The 17,173-nt window shown below is 49.7% G+C and overlaps 1 protein-coding gene across 2 annotated transcripts in view; it reads left to right on the top strand.

Annotated features, from left to right (window-relative positions):
- SGSM1 (small G protein signaling modulator 1) overlaps nt 1–8,936 on the top strand; it is a 49,690-nt gene extending 40,754 nt beyond the window's left edge. For both annotated transcript variants that reach the window (XM_080403774.1, XM_080403773.1), the window contains exons 22-25: nt 284–393; nt 691–787; nt 1,191–1,358; nt 1,870–8,936. In XM_080403774.1, the coding sequence (XP_080259900.1) occupies nt 284–393; nt 691–787; nt 1,191–1,358; nt 1,870–1,958 (464 nt within the window). In that variant the 3' untranslated portion in view covers nt 1,959–8,936. The remainder of the gene's footprint in view (nt 1–283; nt 394–690; nt 788–1,190; nt 1,359–1,869) is intronic.
- The last annotated feature ends 8,237 nt before the right edge of the window (nt 8,937–17,173 follow it).

The raw sequence follows: 17,173 nt of genomic DNA, 5'->3' as shown, positions 1-17,173 counted from the left end.
TTGTAGTGGGAGGGTCCCATGCTCAGAGGTGTGGAGCAGCTGCTGGAAGGGTCCCATTGGGCCTTGATGCTGTCTGACTCCCAGGAGCCCAGCCTGGGGACAATGGGTATTTTTTGCAGTGTGAGCTGTCTTTCCAAGGCTGGTCCCTACCGTATGCCCCTGACCGTGTGTGGAGTGGGGTGGAATATTCCTGCTGCGGGGGGGTGGCAGGGTATGGAGATACAGGTGCAGATGCAGCAGTGTCTGTACAGCCGAGCAATGACCGTCTCTCCTTTCTGTGCAGAGGCTCTGGCTTTCAGCTGTTTCACTGAGCTTATGAAGAGGATGAATCAGAACTTCCCCCACGGAGGAGCCATGGACACCCACTTTGCCAACATGAGATCTCTGATCCAGGTACGGGGGTCCTGGCACAGTGATGGCAGCCTCTCAAACCAGAGGGGGAAAGCTGTTCTAGGGGTGGGGTCTCAGAGGGGCTGAGAGGAGCTTTCAGTGGTGGGAAGCAGGAGGGAGAGCAGGGGACTGTAAAGACAGCCTGGAGTAATGTGTGCTAGAATTGCAAAGGAGGGAGAAGCTGAGTGGAAGGTGGTGTGGTATGTGGAAGGAGAACGGTGGGAATGGAGGAAAGCAGGCAAAGGGAAGTCTGGTGCCTCTGGTGTGTACTTCTGAGTTTCCTTTTGCTTTTCTTGACAGATTCTGGACTCTGAGCTCTTTGAGCTGATGCACCAGAATGGTGATTACACTCATTTCTACTTCTGCTACCGATGGTTTCTCCTGGACTTCAAGAGAGGTGTGTGCTGAGACCAGCAAATGGGGAGGGAAGGCAAGGTCTGCCATGCTTCTCAATACACTCTGCAACTTCAGCTGTTTGAAGTTAACTTTTTACCATGTGTCCCTGTTTTGCTTTTCCCTGGTAGATTTGTGGCTGACTCTTTTTGTCTAGATACAGGACCTGTTGTTCCAGAGCTGCTGGTGAGCCTTTGCCAGGTTTGCATCCTGAAACCTGTGCCACCTGCTGCAGGCCAGAATATTTATCTCTGCAGATGACTGACTTACTGCTTCCAAGTGGAACAAGTTCTTGTGGGAAGAAACCACCCAGTGTGTCTTCCCCCTGCTGCTGTGAAGTCTGAGTCAGGATGGTTGTAAACCCATGGCTGGTGTAGTGACTGCTGGGCTTTTTCCTCTGTTAACAGAGCTGGTGTATGATGACGTGTTCGCCGTCTGGGAAACCATCTGGGCAGCTGCACATGTTTCCTCTGCACACTATGTGCTCTTCATCGCCCTGGCTTTGGTGGAAATGTACCGGGACATAATCTTGGAGAACAACATGGATTTTACGGACATCATCAAGTTTTTCAACGGTAAAGCTTGTGTTCTTGGGCTGAATTTGTGGCAGGTGCAGACATAGGCGGCACATGTCTGTCTGACTACAGACAGCCATATCTGGGCTATACTGGTAAATCTTTAAAACAAGTAGAGCAGTATGTGGTTGTGTGATGCTGATACTTGGAACACGATGGTAAAGAGCCCCCTTGCCCCGGACTAGGCTCTGGGGGGGACTGGTGATGCCTGGGGGAAGCCAGCCTGCCAGCCTTGGCAACAGCCCACCTTGCTGTGCTTGAAGGGAGCTGTGAGTGTAGGTTGTGCTTCCTGCTGGCTGTAATCATGCTGAGAGGAGCTGGATAACAATGGCTCTTCAGAGTCAGATGTCTCTGCGAGGGATGGTGCTTGGGAACTTGGGCAGGAGTTCACAGCTTTGTCTCCCGCACAGAGCTTGGCTGAGCAGCAGGGAGCTGTGAGGCGGGGGGCACTCCTCAAGATGTGGGACTGCTCAGGTCTAGCCCCTTTGTGGGTTCCTTCTGTCTGTTCCAGAAATGGCTGAGCGGCACAACACCAAGCAGATCCTGAAGCTGGCTCGGGACCTTGTCTATAAAGTCCAGACTCTGATCGAGAACAAATGAAGGATGTGGGGAGGAAGATGAGGCATCCAGACAAAGAGCCAGAACTCCCCTTCAATGCTTCCTCCCCTTCTCCTTTATCTTGAAGTGCCACACCTGTGGAAATAAGGTAGTTGGACACATGCTGCTGTCTAAACTGGAAGTACCCTTAGCTCTCCGAGTGCTGTGTTCAGTGTTAGGCCCAAGGGCCCCGGCTCAGATCTTTGCAGCCTTCTTCAGTGACTTAACCAAAGATCCGTACAATTGCATTTCACTGCTACGGACTTGCTTTGGAAGCAGGACCCAGGCAGTCGCTTCCTTGCCTTGCTGCAGGAGAAGGGCAGCAAGTGTTGTTACTACCACGACTGCTGAGGCAGTTGCCAGCATCCCAGGTCGGAGCTCGGGGTTTGGGAGAGCAGAGCTGCCAGCCCTCCTCGGGGCTGACTCGGGCTCGACAGCCTTTGTTGGAAGGGAACAAAGCTGCTTGCTTGGACAGCCATTACCCTGTGGCATGGGGAAGCCAGCCAGCCCAGCCAGCCTGAGCAATACAGGGATGCTGCCAGTACTCGGTTTCTTACTGTCATTATGAGGTTCTGCCAGTAACAGAGAGAGACTTTGATCACAGAAATTTTTCTTTTGATCTTGTCCCTTGATGCATAGCATCCCCTTTAGTATTTTTTTAGGGCTCTGTTCTCTCCCTGGGATTTTTACATTGTTTGATACTACAGCATCTGAGCACACAAGAGTTTCATATCTGGATGGGTTTTCAGAAAAGCTCCAAATTCAACATGGGGTTTTTCTTTCAAATTCCGGCCTCTGTAGTGCGCTCTGAACACTGGAAAATCTGGTCCTAACCTCCTCTGGGAACTCTAGACTTGAGGTTTTCTTACCTGCCTTACTCTAGTTGCTTCTGTTAGGAGTCTGGTCTCCCTGTCATTCTCTGCAACCCCTGTTAGGAGGAGCTCCTTGGAAGGCAAGTCAGAGCTCCCAGCTTTGGTGGCTGTCCTGACTTTCCCTCTGAAGGTGCCTCTCTCTTCCTCTGTTAATTTAAAGACCAGCTCCTCAAAGCTAGACAGTGCAAACAGTCCCCGTGGTGCCTGCAGGTTTTCTGTGTGCTTCTGGGGCTGGCTGCAAAGTCCCCTAAGTCCACTGAAAGTCTCCAGTTAGGTCTTGGTGGGCTTCTTTCCCAGGCCTGTGAAGAGGAAAATAGCCCAAGGTCCCTGAGTGGTCTTTGCTTTTGGAAGATGCACTTCTGTGGCCACTTTTCCTGTAGTGGTTCTCCAGCGTTGCAGCTCCTGGAGCACACTGCATGAAGTGCCTCTCCAGCACTACCAGCGTCAGAGCTGAGCTGCTGTGTCATGCTAAGGCTGCGCTATGGAGGGTTTGGATTCATTTTTCAACTCAGGTAAAAACAATAAAGGAAAAGGAGAGGTGTAGGTTTTTGGTTTAGTTCAGCCAGGGAGGGCTTTGTCCTGGCCACAGAAAGCTGCCATGAAGGTGTGCTTCCATCAGCAGGGAAGACACTGGGTTGTAGCTTTCTATAAGGGTACTTTCTCTCAAGTTTTGCTGCAAAAATTTGTGTTCCCCCTCCATGCAATGTGTGATGTGTGTGCGCGCTCTCCTCCTCCCCTCTGCAAGATAAGGCACTGCTCTTCTCTTGCTGTTGGAGCGCTGCTCACCAGAAGGGAAAAGGGGCCCTTCCCTTCTGTGGAACATCTGTCCGTGCTGACTGTGTTTTGTATTTACTTGTGGCGTGTGTCAGGTGTTGCTTGCAGAAAAAAGACGCAAATCTGCAGAAGAGAAAACTGCTGTTTCAGAGAAGTTCTGCAGAGCGTGGTGGAGCAATGTGCAGTTTCTGAGCAAATCGGCTAGTCTTTCTGCAGTACAGGGATGTGGAGGCTGCAGCTAGAAAAACCAGGGAGCAGTAGTGCATCCAGAACCCTTTAGGGAAGAGGACTGCAGCAGGGGGCGAGAGCAATGGGGCGCCTTTCATGTCTCAGAAACCCAACAAGCAAATGTGTACCAACAATCTAGGAAATTATTTGAAGCAATTTTCTGCATGAAATCTCTAAAGAGTGCTTGGTCTGTAGTAGCACAGGAAACAACAGCATTTGAGCTTCAAATCTGCCAGTTTACATGTGAATCTTTTATCTTTCCACAAAGCAGAGTGAAAACCTTGTGCCCTCCTTACCAGGTTGTTCCTGTTCCCTCTCTAGGACAGGCCATAGTCTGCCTCTATCACCTTCTACAAAGGGGGAGGGAAGCACTCTGTCCTTCCCTTTCTGAGGGACAAGAACCAACAGGTCAACTGAAATACAGTCTTATCAAGCAACGTCACTGACACTTTATCTTTCAAGCTTCTGTTTTTCTTTCCTTGGTTTTTAAACAAAAACAGCCAAGAAATTCTGCACAATATTTGCTGTCTGTGTTAATTGAGAGTGTCTTTGGGCCGCTCAATAGCAGTGTATTTTGAATAACTTCTGGGGGAAAAGAAGTATTTATTTATTGATTGTACATTCCTGTGTGTCCTTGTATACTGAAGTATGTGAGCGTGTGTTGTTATGCAGATGGAGATATATCTTTTCAATGTTCTTTACGATATCTTGTAAATGTTTACCAGAAAATTGTGTCTATATATATAACATATATATATATATATACAGTATAGACAGAAAATGTGAATTAAGCGGGTTATTTTTTGAGAAGGGGGGAGAAGAAATCTTTTGCTTCTAAGAACTGTGTGGTTTCTATAGCACCTATTCCATGATGTGCCAATCTGTCACTGTCCCTGTGCTGTGAGAATCGTTCTGGTACGGCTGACAGGAAGCTCAGAGCAGAACCACCATCATGACCTCAGCTTGGCTTCATTTTAGTTCTGAATTTAAAACTGGAAAAGAACAAAAAAAGGAGGAAGATATTTTATAAAAAGCTTTGTTCTGGCTATGGTGCTGATTAGAGCCAGCAGGAGCGGACCTCTGCCAGGGTTTTGTCCCTGCCTTGGGATCAGCGTGGGTAAGAAGAGTTGCAGAGCTGAGGCTTGGTGTGGGTTGCAAAGAAATTGGATAGTTGAAAGGTATGTTATGCCATTTAAATTGGAACTAAAGTCATTCACCTTTGCAGCTGATCATGCTGTTTGGTTAGGAAGGGAGTGTTACATGACCTGTACAGAGAGTATTTGTGGAGCTGATCCACTCTCCGAACTAGCACCTGTCCAGACTAGCTCTGTGGCAGGCAGTGCTCCCCACGCGCTGCTCTACCCCGATTCGTACAAAAGTCAGCAAAAACCATCTGCCCCCAAATACTCCTGGGAGAACTCAAGTCTGAACTTGGAGGTCTAGCTTTGTGTTCCCATGCAGATCTGAGACAGAAGGCGCGAATGGTGTGCAGCCCCTGCACTGGTGGATGGTGCTGTTCGCTGGCTGCCCGCCCTGCCAGACCCTTGCCGTGCTGCTGGCAGGGGAGCGCGCAGGGCAGCAGCTGCTGGAGGTCAGAAACAGGCTGCGATAGCCCCTGTGCTCTGCCCTTCCGCAGCCCCTGTCCACTCGGGGTCCCAGCTCAGTTTTGAGCATCTTCCCAGCACTCGCAGTGGGTAGCAGCTGTGCTCCTTGCGGAGCCCTCTGGGGCAGCTGTTGTCTGACCCACAGGTTTATGTGCTTGTGGGGACCCACAGTGAAGCACCACCAGGAGTCTGGGGCTCAAGATCTATTCGATGGTTAAAAGCTACTAAAATGTAAGCAAAGGTTTCTGTTACGCAGTTGTTTGTAGGCCGCCTTTGGCCTCAGCCTCTCCTGCCTGGCACTGCCCGGCTCTACCCCTCGGCTAGATTGCCCTGAGAGAAAAGCATTATTCGGGGTGTCGAGACATCAGAGATCTCCCATCTGTGCAGCCAGAGGATCGCCTGTTTGCCGCAAAGGGAGAGGCTTGTTGCAGGGGAATGCTTGCCCATATACAGTAATCTCGTCTGGCTCCCTGGAGGAGAGGAATGTCTCATCCCAGCAGCTCCGTGCAGCTGAAATCCACCCCATGACTGTCTTTAGCCTGCTGTTGTTCGCTCTGTAGGAGCAGGGACTCAAGTTGCTCTGCCTTCTGGCTTGAGACTGCTGCATCCCTCCCCTGGCTGCAGCAAGGTTTGCATCCCGCTTGCCCCCAGCCCACGCTGTCTGCTCTGGGTCACTTGGAGCTGAGCCTGAGCAAAGGACTGACTCCCCGGGCTGAGCATCCGCGGAGGTGTGGGGCTTTCGCTTTAGCTTTTGTTAGGGCTGCTCAGCTAGCAGATAATCTGGGTATGCATAAATACAGTTAATGTTTGTGTCTCGGCCCCATGTTCCCTCCAGGGAATTACTAATGGATTCTCTTTCTGTATTTGAGCTTTCTGCTAACGCAACCTACCAAATAACTCTTGGTACCCATCTCTTTTAGTGTCACCCATATAAACACTTTAGAAGTTGTCTTTGTTCCTAAATGTGTGTGTTTTATAGGAGTTTTACTGTGTTGAGTCTCTGAATTGCTTTGCTATTAACACTCTTCATGAAGACTGAGAGGTGGTTGTTTTGCATGGGAACTTGCTGCTCTCATCCAGCCTCTTAAGTTTTGAAATCGCTTGACATACCCACATCTACCTTTTATTGTAACAAGGGCCAGCAGCAGAAACGCAGGTATCGACCATCGTCCCTGCTTAGTGAAAAACAGATCAAGAGAAGTGACTATGCTTGATGTGGTCCTTGGAATCGCAGTTCTGCTGGGGACCCACCCATGGGCAAGCTGAGCCCATCCCAGAATCTCACCTTGGAGACACAAGCCTTGTGGCCAAGAGCAGTTTATGGGATGAGATTCTTATTTGTTCTTTATTTATTCATTCACTTACTTTAATCTGGCTGGCTAGTTTTGCTTTCTTTCCTCATTTACTTTGAGTAGCTGGCTAATCCTCTGCACTGGGAGCCACTGTGGCAAACAGTCCTCAAAACAAGTGTGGGACCAGTGTCAGGATTCTCATCATGTAAATTTGCTTTTAGAAATCTCTTAAAATATCTTAAATTGCTGCTCTCTACTGTGGCACTGCTGTTGAGCTAGTGGTAGCCTCTGAGCCCATTATCAATAGGACCAAAATAAATGTCATTTCATCATAACTGTTCGGGAATTTTCATGAGTACTGAGCAGTTCTGGGCACATTTTCAGTATTTTACTATCACATGAGCGCAAACTGAAAGTGAAAGAGCACAACTTAGAGGTGAAGTGACAATTTTCTAGCAATAGGGAAGGGTTGTAACTCTCACCAGAACCAGTTTTCAGAAATTCTTATAAAACTTTTTCAGATACCCTGAAGTAGATAAAATGCCGTTTACTGTTGCCAGCTATTTCAGGCACTCCAGTGATCTTCACTCAAGGTCATTATTGTTGTTGCCTGCCATGAGGTGAACACATACTGCTGATTAAGGCACCTGAAGCCTTTGTGGTCCCCAGCGACACCACATTTATGTTTTACGGTGGCAGCGTGGGCCAAAGTTAAGGCTGTTCTGGTGCCGTAGCCATGCATTTCTACAGCCTAGAGTGTTTGCCTTTCTTCTAAACTTTGTCCGAATCCTGAATTTCCTGGAGAATGTACATTGTTGGAATAGTCATAGCAGTCTTTTAATATATGTCTAATTTTAGATTACTGATAAGCATATTCAACCTTAATTTCTCATTCAGTTGTTCAATAACTTCCTTTTTAAAATTGATTTTGCACAATGGAAACTGAACAGGGAGCCCAAAGACGGAGCTGCAGGTGACAGCTTCTGGTCCGTGGCTGGGTGCAATGGCTCCTGAGCTGCTGGCACACGAAGGGTCTGTGGCCCCATCGGCTCTGGGACCAGTCCGGCACACACAGCAGTGTCTGGAGCAGGCAGGTTGTGTCCCAGCCTCTGTCCCACCAGACAGGTCTGCTGCTGGCCTCAGTGGAGGCTCTCGGGTCTCTTGCAGAAAGCCCCTGTTTTCCTCTGCCCGGCAAGAGCTGCTGAGAACCCCGAGGAGCTTGGCATGTGGCAAGGGATGGGTATTAAGTGCCGCTCAAGTGGGAGATGACTGGAGGAAGGCCACTTCTCATCAACTTTTTTGTAAGGAGTAAAAAGCACCATTTGTCTTTTTTTTTTTTTTTTTTTTAACATATCAATGCTAAAATTTAAACTATGCACAGGATCTCAAAAAGTACATGGAAGTTTTAAGAATCAGTGTGGCTTCACTACTAAGGAAGATAAAGAATTGAAAATCCTAATACTGGAAACTGAGATACATAGTCATGAAAATGAATTTTTACTATGATCTCCTTAAATTCTCAGAAATTCAGTCTCTTCTTGGACAGTAATTCCCAGGAGCCAGGGAAGGAGAAAGCTGTTTTTTACAAACAGAATTAATTGTGGAATCATATAATGGGTTTGGGTTGGAAGGGACCTTAAAGGTCGTGTAGTTCCAAGCCCCCTGCGATGTGCAGGGACACCTTCCACTAGACCAGGTTGCTCCAAGCCCCATCCAGCCTGGCCTTTGTAATGAATACCTTTGTTGCAAATCCGACTCAGATGTAACCTTAGACCCATGATTGTCACCTCCCTAGTGCTAAGGTGTCTTCTGGAGAGCTTGGCAGGGTGAATGCGTGACCCTGGGCTGTCACCCTGCTGCAGCCGCTGTGGAGATGACAGGTTCCAATCCCAAGCTCTGTGGGACACGGGATTACCTCTCAACAGCAGGGTTATGAATGTATCTGATGTACTGGCATTGGACTTTTTTGTTGCCCTACACTGAATTGCTGCTTTTATATGTTGGACGCCATTTTGGTCTCTGGGAGTTGCTCTATCTGAGCTTAATGAGCACTATAGCTTTTAATATATTTGTAGAAGTGCTGCTAATGTTCTTAGATTATTTGAATTCCACACTGTGGTATAAGATCTGTTTTATATTATTTTACCCATGCTTTTGGTTTTTATGTAAACTGTTCCTTATTGTTGTTCAGAAAGAAAAATTAAAGCTCTATTCTCTATGGTTAATGTATTTTCAAATCAATAAAATCCTGGTTGTTCTTTACAGTTGCCCAGTCCCTGGTAAGACTGCAAACGTGGACTACCCTGAAAAGGCAGCGCTGACACCTTCAGAAATGCTGCTTCCGAGAGCACTGGGGGTTATCTGTGCTGCACCCAAAAACACTTTCATCTCTGGGGGAACAGTGGGATGCTCAGGTGCTTCTATCCGTGCTTTGAGGACAGACATGAAGAACCTGTGCAGACCAGGGGCAGAGCTGGTAGGTGAAACCCGGCTCCTTTCTGTCTGATCAAGGCATGCAGTGGAAAGGGAAACCTTCCTTTGTGGACTCGGGGTTGAGTCCCATGGGTCCAGATATGTGCAGCATGTGTGGGACAGGTGGTACCAGGCTTTGTATCTTCCAGTGTGCCCAGTGAGGCTGCCCAGTGATGCTGCTTTCTTCCATTTTACCTGGCTGAAGCACAGCCCTTGGGGGGATGCATCTTGGAAAAACACTTCCAGGAAAAAATAGTGTTAAGCACAAAGTTTGAAAAACTTGGTATCATCTGCTTTGTCGGGCTCCTTGTCACCATATCCAAGCTGTTCTGCTCCAGGCACTGCTGCTTTCACAATCTTGAGCACTGTAAACAGGCTGCGGTGGTCCTGTAGATCCTGTGTCCGAGTTCCACCTTGCCGCATGGTCGCAGCTGCGGCTGCAGCTCAGCTGTGGGCTCGCAGTGTGTCTGCAGCGAGCTGCTGAGCCCGGCTGCGTCTGCCCTGCCTTGCAGAGGTGAGGCTCCTGGGGTCCCAGGATAATGTTTCTCCTACCAATATAATCCGGGTGCTCTTTGCAGGACTTCTGCTTCCCTCCTCAGAATACCTGCTCCTTGTTGCTAGAAAAACTGCTGCTAATTTTTAATGAGCATTCAAACCCACAGAAAAATAACTGGTCAACAACTGTAATAACTTTGGCCTGGGTAAAGCTCCTCTCATTGCTGAATGCACGTTGGTAAATGCTCATTGGTGCCATTAATGAAACAGTAATTCCAATTAAGTTAATCTGCACCAAGCTATTTTTGTGCTTTCTGAGCTGCTGACAAGGAATTTTTCAAAGCAAGAATCAGTGTTGGCCTGAGATCTTCTAGGGCAGAATCTTTTGCTTGCCCTCCGCCCACCTCCAGCATTTCTGTAGCAGGGAAGGCAGTTTTGTAAAGTTAAGAGAGCACTCTGTGCAGCACTGCGATTGTTTGGTTTGTGCTGTGTAGGAGCTTCTCTTGTTTCCTTGCAGCACCGGCGAGGGGAAGGACTGGGAGCCAGTGGTGGCTCTTGGGAACGAGCAGCCGTGGAGGAGGTTGTCACAGGGCAGGCGGAGGTGTGCTGGGTTTGTTCCCCAGGGTGCTGTGGAGCTGTGGCTGGGCAGCTCCCCGGGCAGCAGCTGCAGCTGGGGCACAGGCAGCTTGGCTGGAGACCTGCCTGCATTTTGGTAAAGGTCCCTCAGCGCCAGAGTCTGGCGGGGGAGGGGTGAGAAGGCTCCTGGGCTGCAGGCTGACTTGTGCAGGGAGTCCCAGTGCGGCTGTGGGGAGTGGGATGGGTAACAGCTCTGGGGATGTGCTGAGAAGCCTGGCTGCCTGCTGCTGTTCGCCAGAGCTCCAGGTCTCTGCCCGTGTGGGTGATGCCAGGCTCCACGTGGTGCTGGGGGTCGTGCGTGTCTTGGCCAAGCGTTTCCTTCCCAAAATATCTCCAAGGAGAGTGCCATCTTGGACGGGCTGTGCAGCAGTCTGCTGGGAGCTACACGTGAGCAAGGCAAGATGCTCCTCAGCATCCCGTTAGGCTGGCCTCCAGCAGGGCAGATGGAGCAGGGCAGAGCTGCTGCTCCTTCATTCCCAGGTGAATGGTGAGAGGCTCCTGGCTGTTTCCAGGCCCCTGGTTGTGCTGGCGCGTGACCAGCTGCACCACGGTCATCTGCGTGCCCGTCCCAGCACACAGGGCTGCAGTCAGCTCCACTTGCTTGCTAGCCCAGTGATTCGTTTGGGGCCAAGGCCAAGATTCACCAAGACCCTGAGAATCACAGCATGTGGGATGGGGGAGCTGAAATGAGCTGGGCCTGGGGGAGGGGGAGGTTGGAGTGCTGTGCTAATAAATCGGAGGGGTTGGAGGAGTGCTGGGAAAGGTCTGCACTGGGCCAGCGCATGCTCTGCCACAGCCCAGCCCTGCTCTGCAGCTGGGGACCTGGGGCACGGAGCAAGTGGCAGCATGGCTGGCTGGGGGGAGCTGGGGGTTGCAGCCGGGCTGGGGAAACACAACCCAGTGCTGAGAAACTGCAGCCGTCTGCATCCCACCACCCGGAACTCGCCTGTGATTGCCCTTTCTCAAACTCAGACATTGTGGCAGCTCCATGTCCACCCAGTCCCATTCCAGAGCTAGTCTGTTCCTTCACAGGAGGCAGAGAACAGCTTTGCTCTGCATCACTGAGGGCTGGGTCCTGGGATCCCAGAGGCAGAGGCAGCCAGGTGAGAGGCACGCAGCACAGGAATCTCAGCAGCCAGAGGGATGATATTACAACTGTGTTTTGGAGGTTTGTATTTTCACATCGCTTCCAGCTTTCAGAGCTCTCCTTCGCTTTTGTTGAGTCCCTCCTCTCCCCAGGACCTTGCTGTTGCTTTGTGTCCTTTTTGCACTTCTCCCTTCTTGCCCTTTTGCAATGCTTGTTTTGACCTGCATCGTGGTCTTTGCTTTCCCCAGTTGCATCTCTTGGCTGCGTCTGTCCAGCCAGCACACGGCCTTGCTGCCTGACCCTGTCCCTCCCTGGGCAGATGCTGTGTGCAGCCAGGCAGTAACATCTCCTTGCCTCTGCTGCCTGCTGCTCTTCAGCCCACGGATACTGTCACCTCCATCCTTCCTCTTGCCATAACTCCCCTGGTAGTGTGAACTTAAACTGATGACTGTTAAGGTGAAACAGAGCAGGAGGAGAAAAAAGTTGCCAATTTCTAAGGAACAGCTGGGCCAGATCCTTGGCTGCTGCATGGAGTGAGTGAATTGCACCAATGTCCAGCTGATGGAGAGGTGACAGAGGGCCCTGGTGCGAGGGCAGCCCCAAGCCAGGACACAGTAGTGATTTTTTGTATCTGCATATAATCCTCTGCTAACACAGACAGGGTGTGCAGAAGGTGAGGGAGCGCTCTCTGTAATAGCTCATAAAATGACCTTGGACTTGATCTTGTTAGCTTGCCTCATGTTTCCTGGATCTATGTCTAGACCTTTAAACTGGTGGTGATATGACAGGCTGCAGTGCCTTTCTTATTGCAGGTAAGTGGGTAACAGGAGTTTAAGGAAACCTGACAAGTTTTTCATTAAAAATCAAGGAGGATGAGAGTGGGAGGATGAGCCACTCATGGGTCCCTGCCAGTGCTCCGGGCTGGCACTTGTCATCCCTATAGAGTCCAGAAGGTCTTTGGGTGGGCTTGCAGCACTCCCTGGGAAGTGAATGTTGACCCTGGAAGTGCTTGGTGCCATCAGCCACCCTTTAATGATGTGCTTGTCTGTCCCTGGGCTGGCACTGGGAAGGCAGAACAGATTTGCATCAGCCTGAATGTCTTTTTTAAACAGCACCAATCAAGTTTAAATGCATTTCTAAAAATGGGAGTGAAAGCAAGATTGGATGCTAGCTCCAGATTCCTGCTTCTGCATACTTACGAGAAGAGGCTTAATTAAATAAACCCTGGTATTTAATTAATCCTTAATATGTTTGCTTCTTGGGGCACGTTTGCTCTAATGGCACAGCACCAGTTTTTAGTGCAGGCTAATTGATTGCCAGGGAGCAAGTTAAGAACTTCAAAGGGCTGATGAAGACACTCCCCAAACATGCACAGTTTGCAAAATGTCGGTGGGATTCAACCAGCCCTTGTGAATGTATTAATTACCTGATATTAATTGGCAATCTAATCACTAGAGGCCAGGTCCCCAGTGTGCAAAAGTAGAAATGCTCTGCATTCATGGTGTGGAGAGACCGGCAAAAATCTTGCTGTTTAGATGGAGGAAAGTAAATGATCCTAAAAGTGGATTTCATTAATTTTTAACTCTGGATACTTTCTCATAAAAGCAGTTATCCTGAGCTTGTGCTTTGAAGTGCACTTACGTTGGTACAGCCACTGAAATTTCCATCAGTAATGCCACCTCCATGCACTGGAGGAGACAACAGCCTGCAAAGCAGCTCTTGACTGGTGGCAGCTTCCTATCTGGTGCCAGAAGAAAAACTGTTCCCGATGTTGTGCACTGGGCTGCAAACAAGGGCACTTCAGGAGACCAGGAGATGGTTCACCATCCGCTGGAGTTGGAGGGTGGCAGCTCCTCGGGGGGTGGGAGGGGTGGTGGCAGCCCCAGTTTTTTCTGTGATCTATTTTGATTCTCTGTTGCATGAGTCTGAGCCCTTAGGCAGCCTTCGTGATACTGCGGCTGACAAACCAGTTTTATGTGGCGGCACATGCCCAGGGCAGCCCAAGGCTGTGGCTGAAGGAGGGTGAGGGGGCAACCGAGAGGCTGTGTTGGTAAGCCCAGCAGTGTGGCTGCAAGCATTTGTCCTAGTGCACCCTCCCCACAGTGCTGCAGTACATGGCACCTGTGCAGCGCCTCGGCCATGGCTGCAGCGCTGGGAAGGACCAGGCGTATTTATAGTGCTTTGTTAACATGCATGAATGAACATGTTAAATCTCAGTGCAAACAAAGTACTTCTAGTCTAAACACCTACTTCTATTAAGGTCTCCTCTGTCCTGTTAACACCTCTAGCTACATCTGACTTGTTAAGGTGTTCTAACATGTATTTCAGAGGTGCCTTTTTTTGAAGGAAAATAAAGCTATTATACAAAGGCTTACCCACAACTGGGTGTAGCAATACCTAGGCTTTGGAGAACCCCAGTTTGCACCAACCAGTACAGCATGGTTTGCACAGACGCCACTAACTTACCCTGATGCCAGGGTAAGGTACACTAGTACAGATGGTAGCAACAGCGTTGGCTCCTCAGCTTGCCCAGCAGTATCAAGAGATGGAGGTCTGGACAACAGGGACAGGCTTTGCCAGGCTGGGATTTGGAGTCTGCTTTTGCTAGATTTTTGTGTGGTGGCTGTGGTGGAGCAATTTGTGCTGTGGTATTTCCAATGAGCTGTGGATGTACCTCAAAGCCATGAAAAACAAGCTCAGATAGAGGAGACAAAAGAGCTGGGATGTGTTGAGCCATTTCTTAAGCACAAGGCAGTAGAGTGCTTTTTCCTGGAGCATTTCTCAAATGAAAGCATTTCTGCAACACTTAGCAGCTGCATTACAATGACATGTAAGCGTTCATGATATTTATCAGAAAGCTCTCAACTATGTTAATGCACAAACTGAGGTCATCTGTGCTGGTTTAGACAGAAGGGTATTTTCTGAGTAGTGCCCAGCAGTGCAGGGAGGCTGTTTGGGAGCAAGATGCTGTTGTCACTGTGAGGGTGCTCAGGGTTCAGCCCATGGTCTCTGGTTTAGTGACTGAGCTGGCTGTTGGGTGGACAAGTTTGAGCTTTTATGAGTTCAGCAAATGGAACAAAGATACTTGCCTTTATCACTTTGACTAACAACATGTTGTTGTTGGCTGAGTTACAGGAGTGCGAGCTGAAATCTGAGTCACTCTTCTGCTTGGGAAAACAAAAACAGACTCCCAGGAAATCTGCTTCCCTTTGTTCTCCCCACAGTCCCCACACATCTGACCATGTGCTCTTTGCTGATAGCACAGGGCAGGCCTCCCACCAGGATGGGTACTGTGTGCTCCCCCAAACCATTGAAGGCAAAACTGCCGGAGATTATATAATTGGCAAAAATTCCACACCCACCAGTTTTTCACTCTGATGCAATAAAACCTCCACTACAGTTCAATCTTAACAACTCCTTCCTACTGAACAGCATTATACATACAAATGTGATGCCCAGTTATCCTTGGGTTTTTGTTAGGATTTCTGGCTATACCTGCTTTCAGCAGCTGAGGTTTGACTACCCCTGCCTCCTTGAATTTCGCCTTTCTGGAGGAAGAAGTATTTTGTATATATTGTGGGATAATCCTGCAAGCAGTGTGCACCCACTGGATGGGTGATGCCCTTTCCAGGCCTGCAGCCAGGGCTGCTTAGCACCCTGACAGAGCTCAACCTTTGCAAGGCCATGAGTGATGGCCAAAGTGAGCCAGCTGACATGGGACTGTGTTTTACAGACCCTTCCCCTTACACCAGGACTCCCTCTCCTGCATTCCTTCTCCCAGCCCCGCTCCTGTTTAAATCAGGAGTCAAACTTGGGGGTGGGAGAGGAAGCAATGGGGAGTCCTGTGGCCAGTGGGGCTTTTATCAGGAAGGCTATGCCAGGGCTATGGCCTCTGCTGTGCTCTGAGCCAGGCACTTGCCGTTCTCTGTGTAGCTCTGCACTGATTTTCATGGTGGATGAACACAAAGAGGTGAGGAAGGAGCTTTTAAGGACTGTTACCATGATGGTGATGGGGAGTAGAAGGATTTTCTGCCTTCCTTTTTGCAGATTATCTGTAGTCAGCAGTGGAGCACCTTCCTGCAGTACTTAATGCCTGAGAAGCACAGGGACCTCCTGGCTAGTTCCTCCTAGGGCCTCATCCTGAACCTTCACTGATAGTTTTGGCTTTCACAGGAGCACTAACTTCACAGAGGATTGCAAGATAGGACATGGAAGTGCTTCACTGCTCAGGACCAGAGCTTTTCAAACCCATGTGGACCTGAAAAGAGCAGAGGCTTGTTCCCCAGATCCAGATGAAGTGGTTTTGCATACATCTCCACCTCTTCATAACAGGAGCAACTTGCTCAGCAGGAGGAGATGGATGGAGATTGTTAATGGCTAGAACAAAGGAGGGAACCTTGCCCTTGCACCCAGTGACTTTGGGCAGAGTCTGGCTGCCGCTATGGCAGAGCTGATGCAGGAGCAGACTTTTGGCCCCGTGGAGGCCCAAGGCAGCTGCTGTTGTGCAGCGGTGATGGTGTTTGCCTGGGATCTCCCCACCGGCTCCTGTGGCCTGACCTCGGGTTTGCGGGAGTGTAACAGAGGTTTGGCAGTCGCTCCATGTGGCGTATGCAATTAACCCATTTCTCCACTATAGGGCACTGACAGACTATGGGAGAAGAACCAGATCACCCGAGCAGCCCTGCCGGTACATGAAACATTTGCTGGTTTTCACTGTTTCACACAATTTTTAGTTTAATTCTGAAAAGGTCCCACCCTGGAAGTTAGTTGTATGATGGAGAGGAGAAACATTGGCATTACCCATCTGAGAAGTGGAGCTGCTGGTAAGCTGGTGCATCAGCCTGGCAGAGCCTTTTGTCAGTTTGATGGCAAAGAATGTTTGTGTTTAAAAAATGGAGACTTCTCATAGATAAAGGGACCTGTCATTTTTTCCCCAAGTACAAGCACTTTTTCACTTTATATTGCTTGCACATCATCGCACTGATGGTTCTGGTGAAATCATAAACCAAAGGTTCAAAGCTCAAATGTCTGTGTGAGATGGGTCTAGCAGTGTCTGTTTGCTATTGCCATCCACACCGCAGGGTGGAATTACAGCTCTAATTTATATACATGAGGTGATAGAACAGAACTCTGCATTTAACTCTGCCCCTAGATTGCAGTTAACTATAGTCCAATACTGGCTAATAAACACAGCAGTAGCAAGGTTCATGTGGGGTCTCAGGCAAGGAGAGAGCACGGGGGAAGAAACCCTTCCTGGAGCCAGGGCTGTGTGCCAGGCGCTAGGTCCTGTACTTGCCCAAGGAGCTGCAGCAGTTGGGTGGCGATGGGGTGGTGGTTCTCCTGCCTGGCGCCAGAGCTGGGCTGCAAGGGCTGAGTGTGACCACCGGTGGGGTACCCGGCTCCCCGCAGCAGCACTGCAGGTCCCACGGTTTCCCGCTCTGCGCTGAACCCACGCTACTACAGCCGTTCCCTTTTCCACGCAGTCAGGGTGTCCCCGGGGCAGCAGGGTCTGACTGAGGGTGAGGATACGGCCCCTGCAGCTTTGCACTGGAGGCTTGTCGAGACCAGGCCTGCTCTGCGGCACTGGATCTACCCTGCAGCTCTGCAATCCCGCAGGTGCAGCTGCTGCCTCTGGCCTGCCGGGGCTTGAAGCATCAAGAGTTTTTGTGGCTACTTTGAAGCTCACAAGGTCTCATCTCCCTGGGCATTTGCAAAGGCACACGCTGAGGTTCCTCCTCAGACAGTGGGAAACAAGGCA

This window comes from Falco punctatus (assembly GCF_963210335.1).
Source record: "Falco punctatus genome assembly, chromosome: 1".
NCBI classification, from domain to species: Eukaryota; Metazoa; Chordata; class Aves; order Falconiformes; family Falconidae; genus Falco; species Falco punctatus.
Note: the sequence above shows the minus strand (reverse complement) of the source record. Positions and strands in the feature narration are given on the sequence as shown.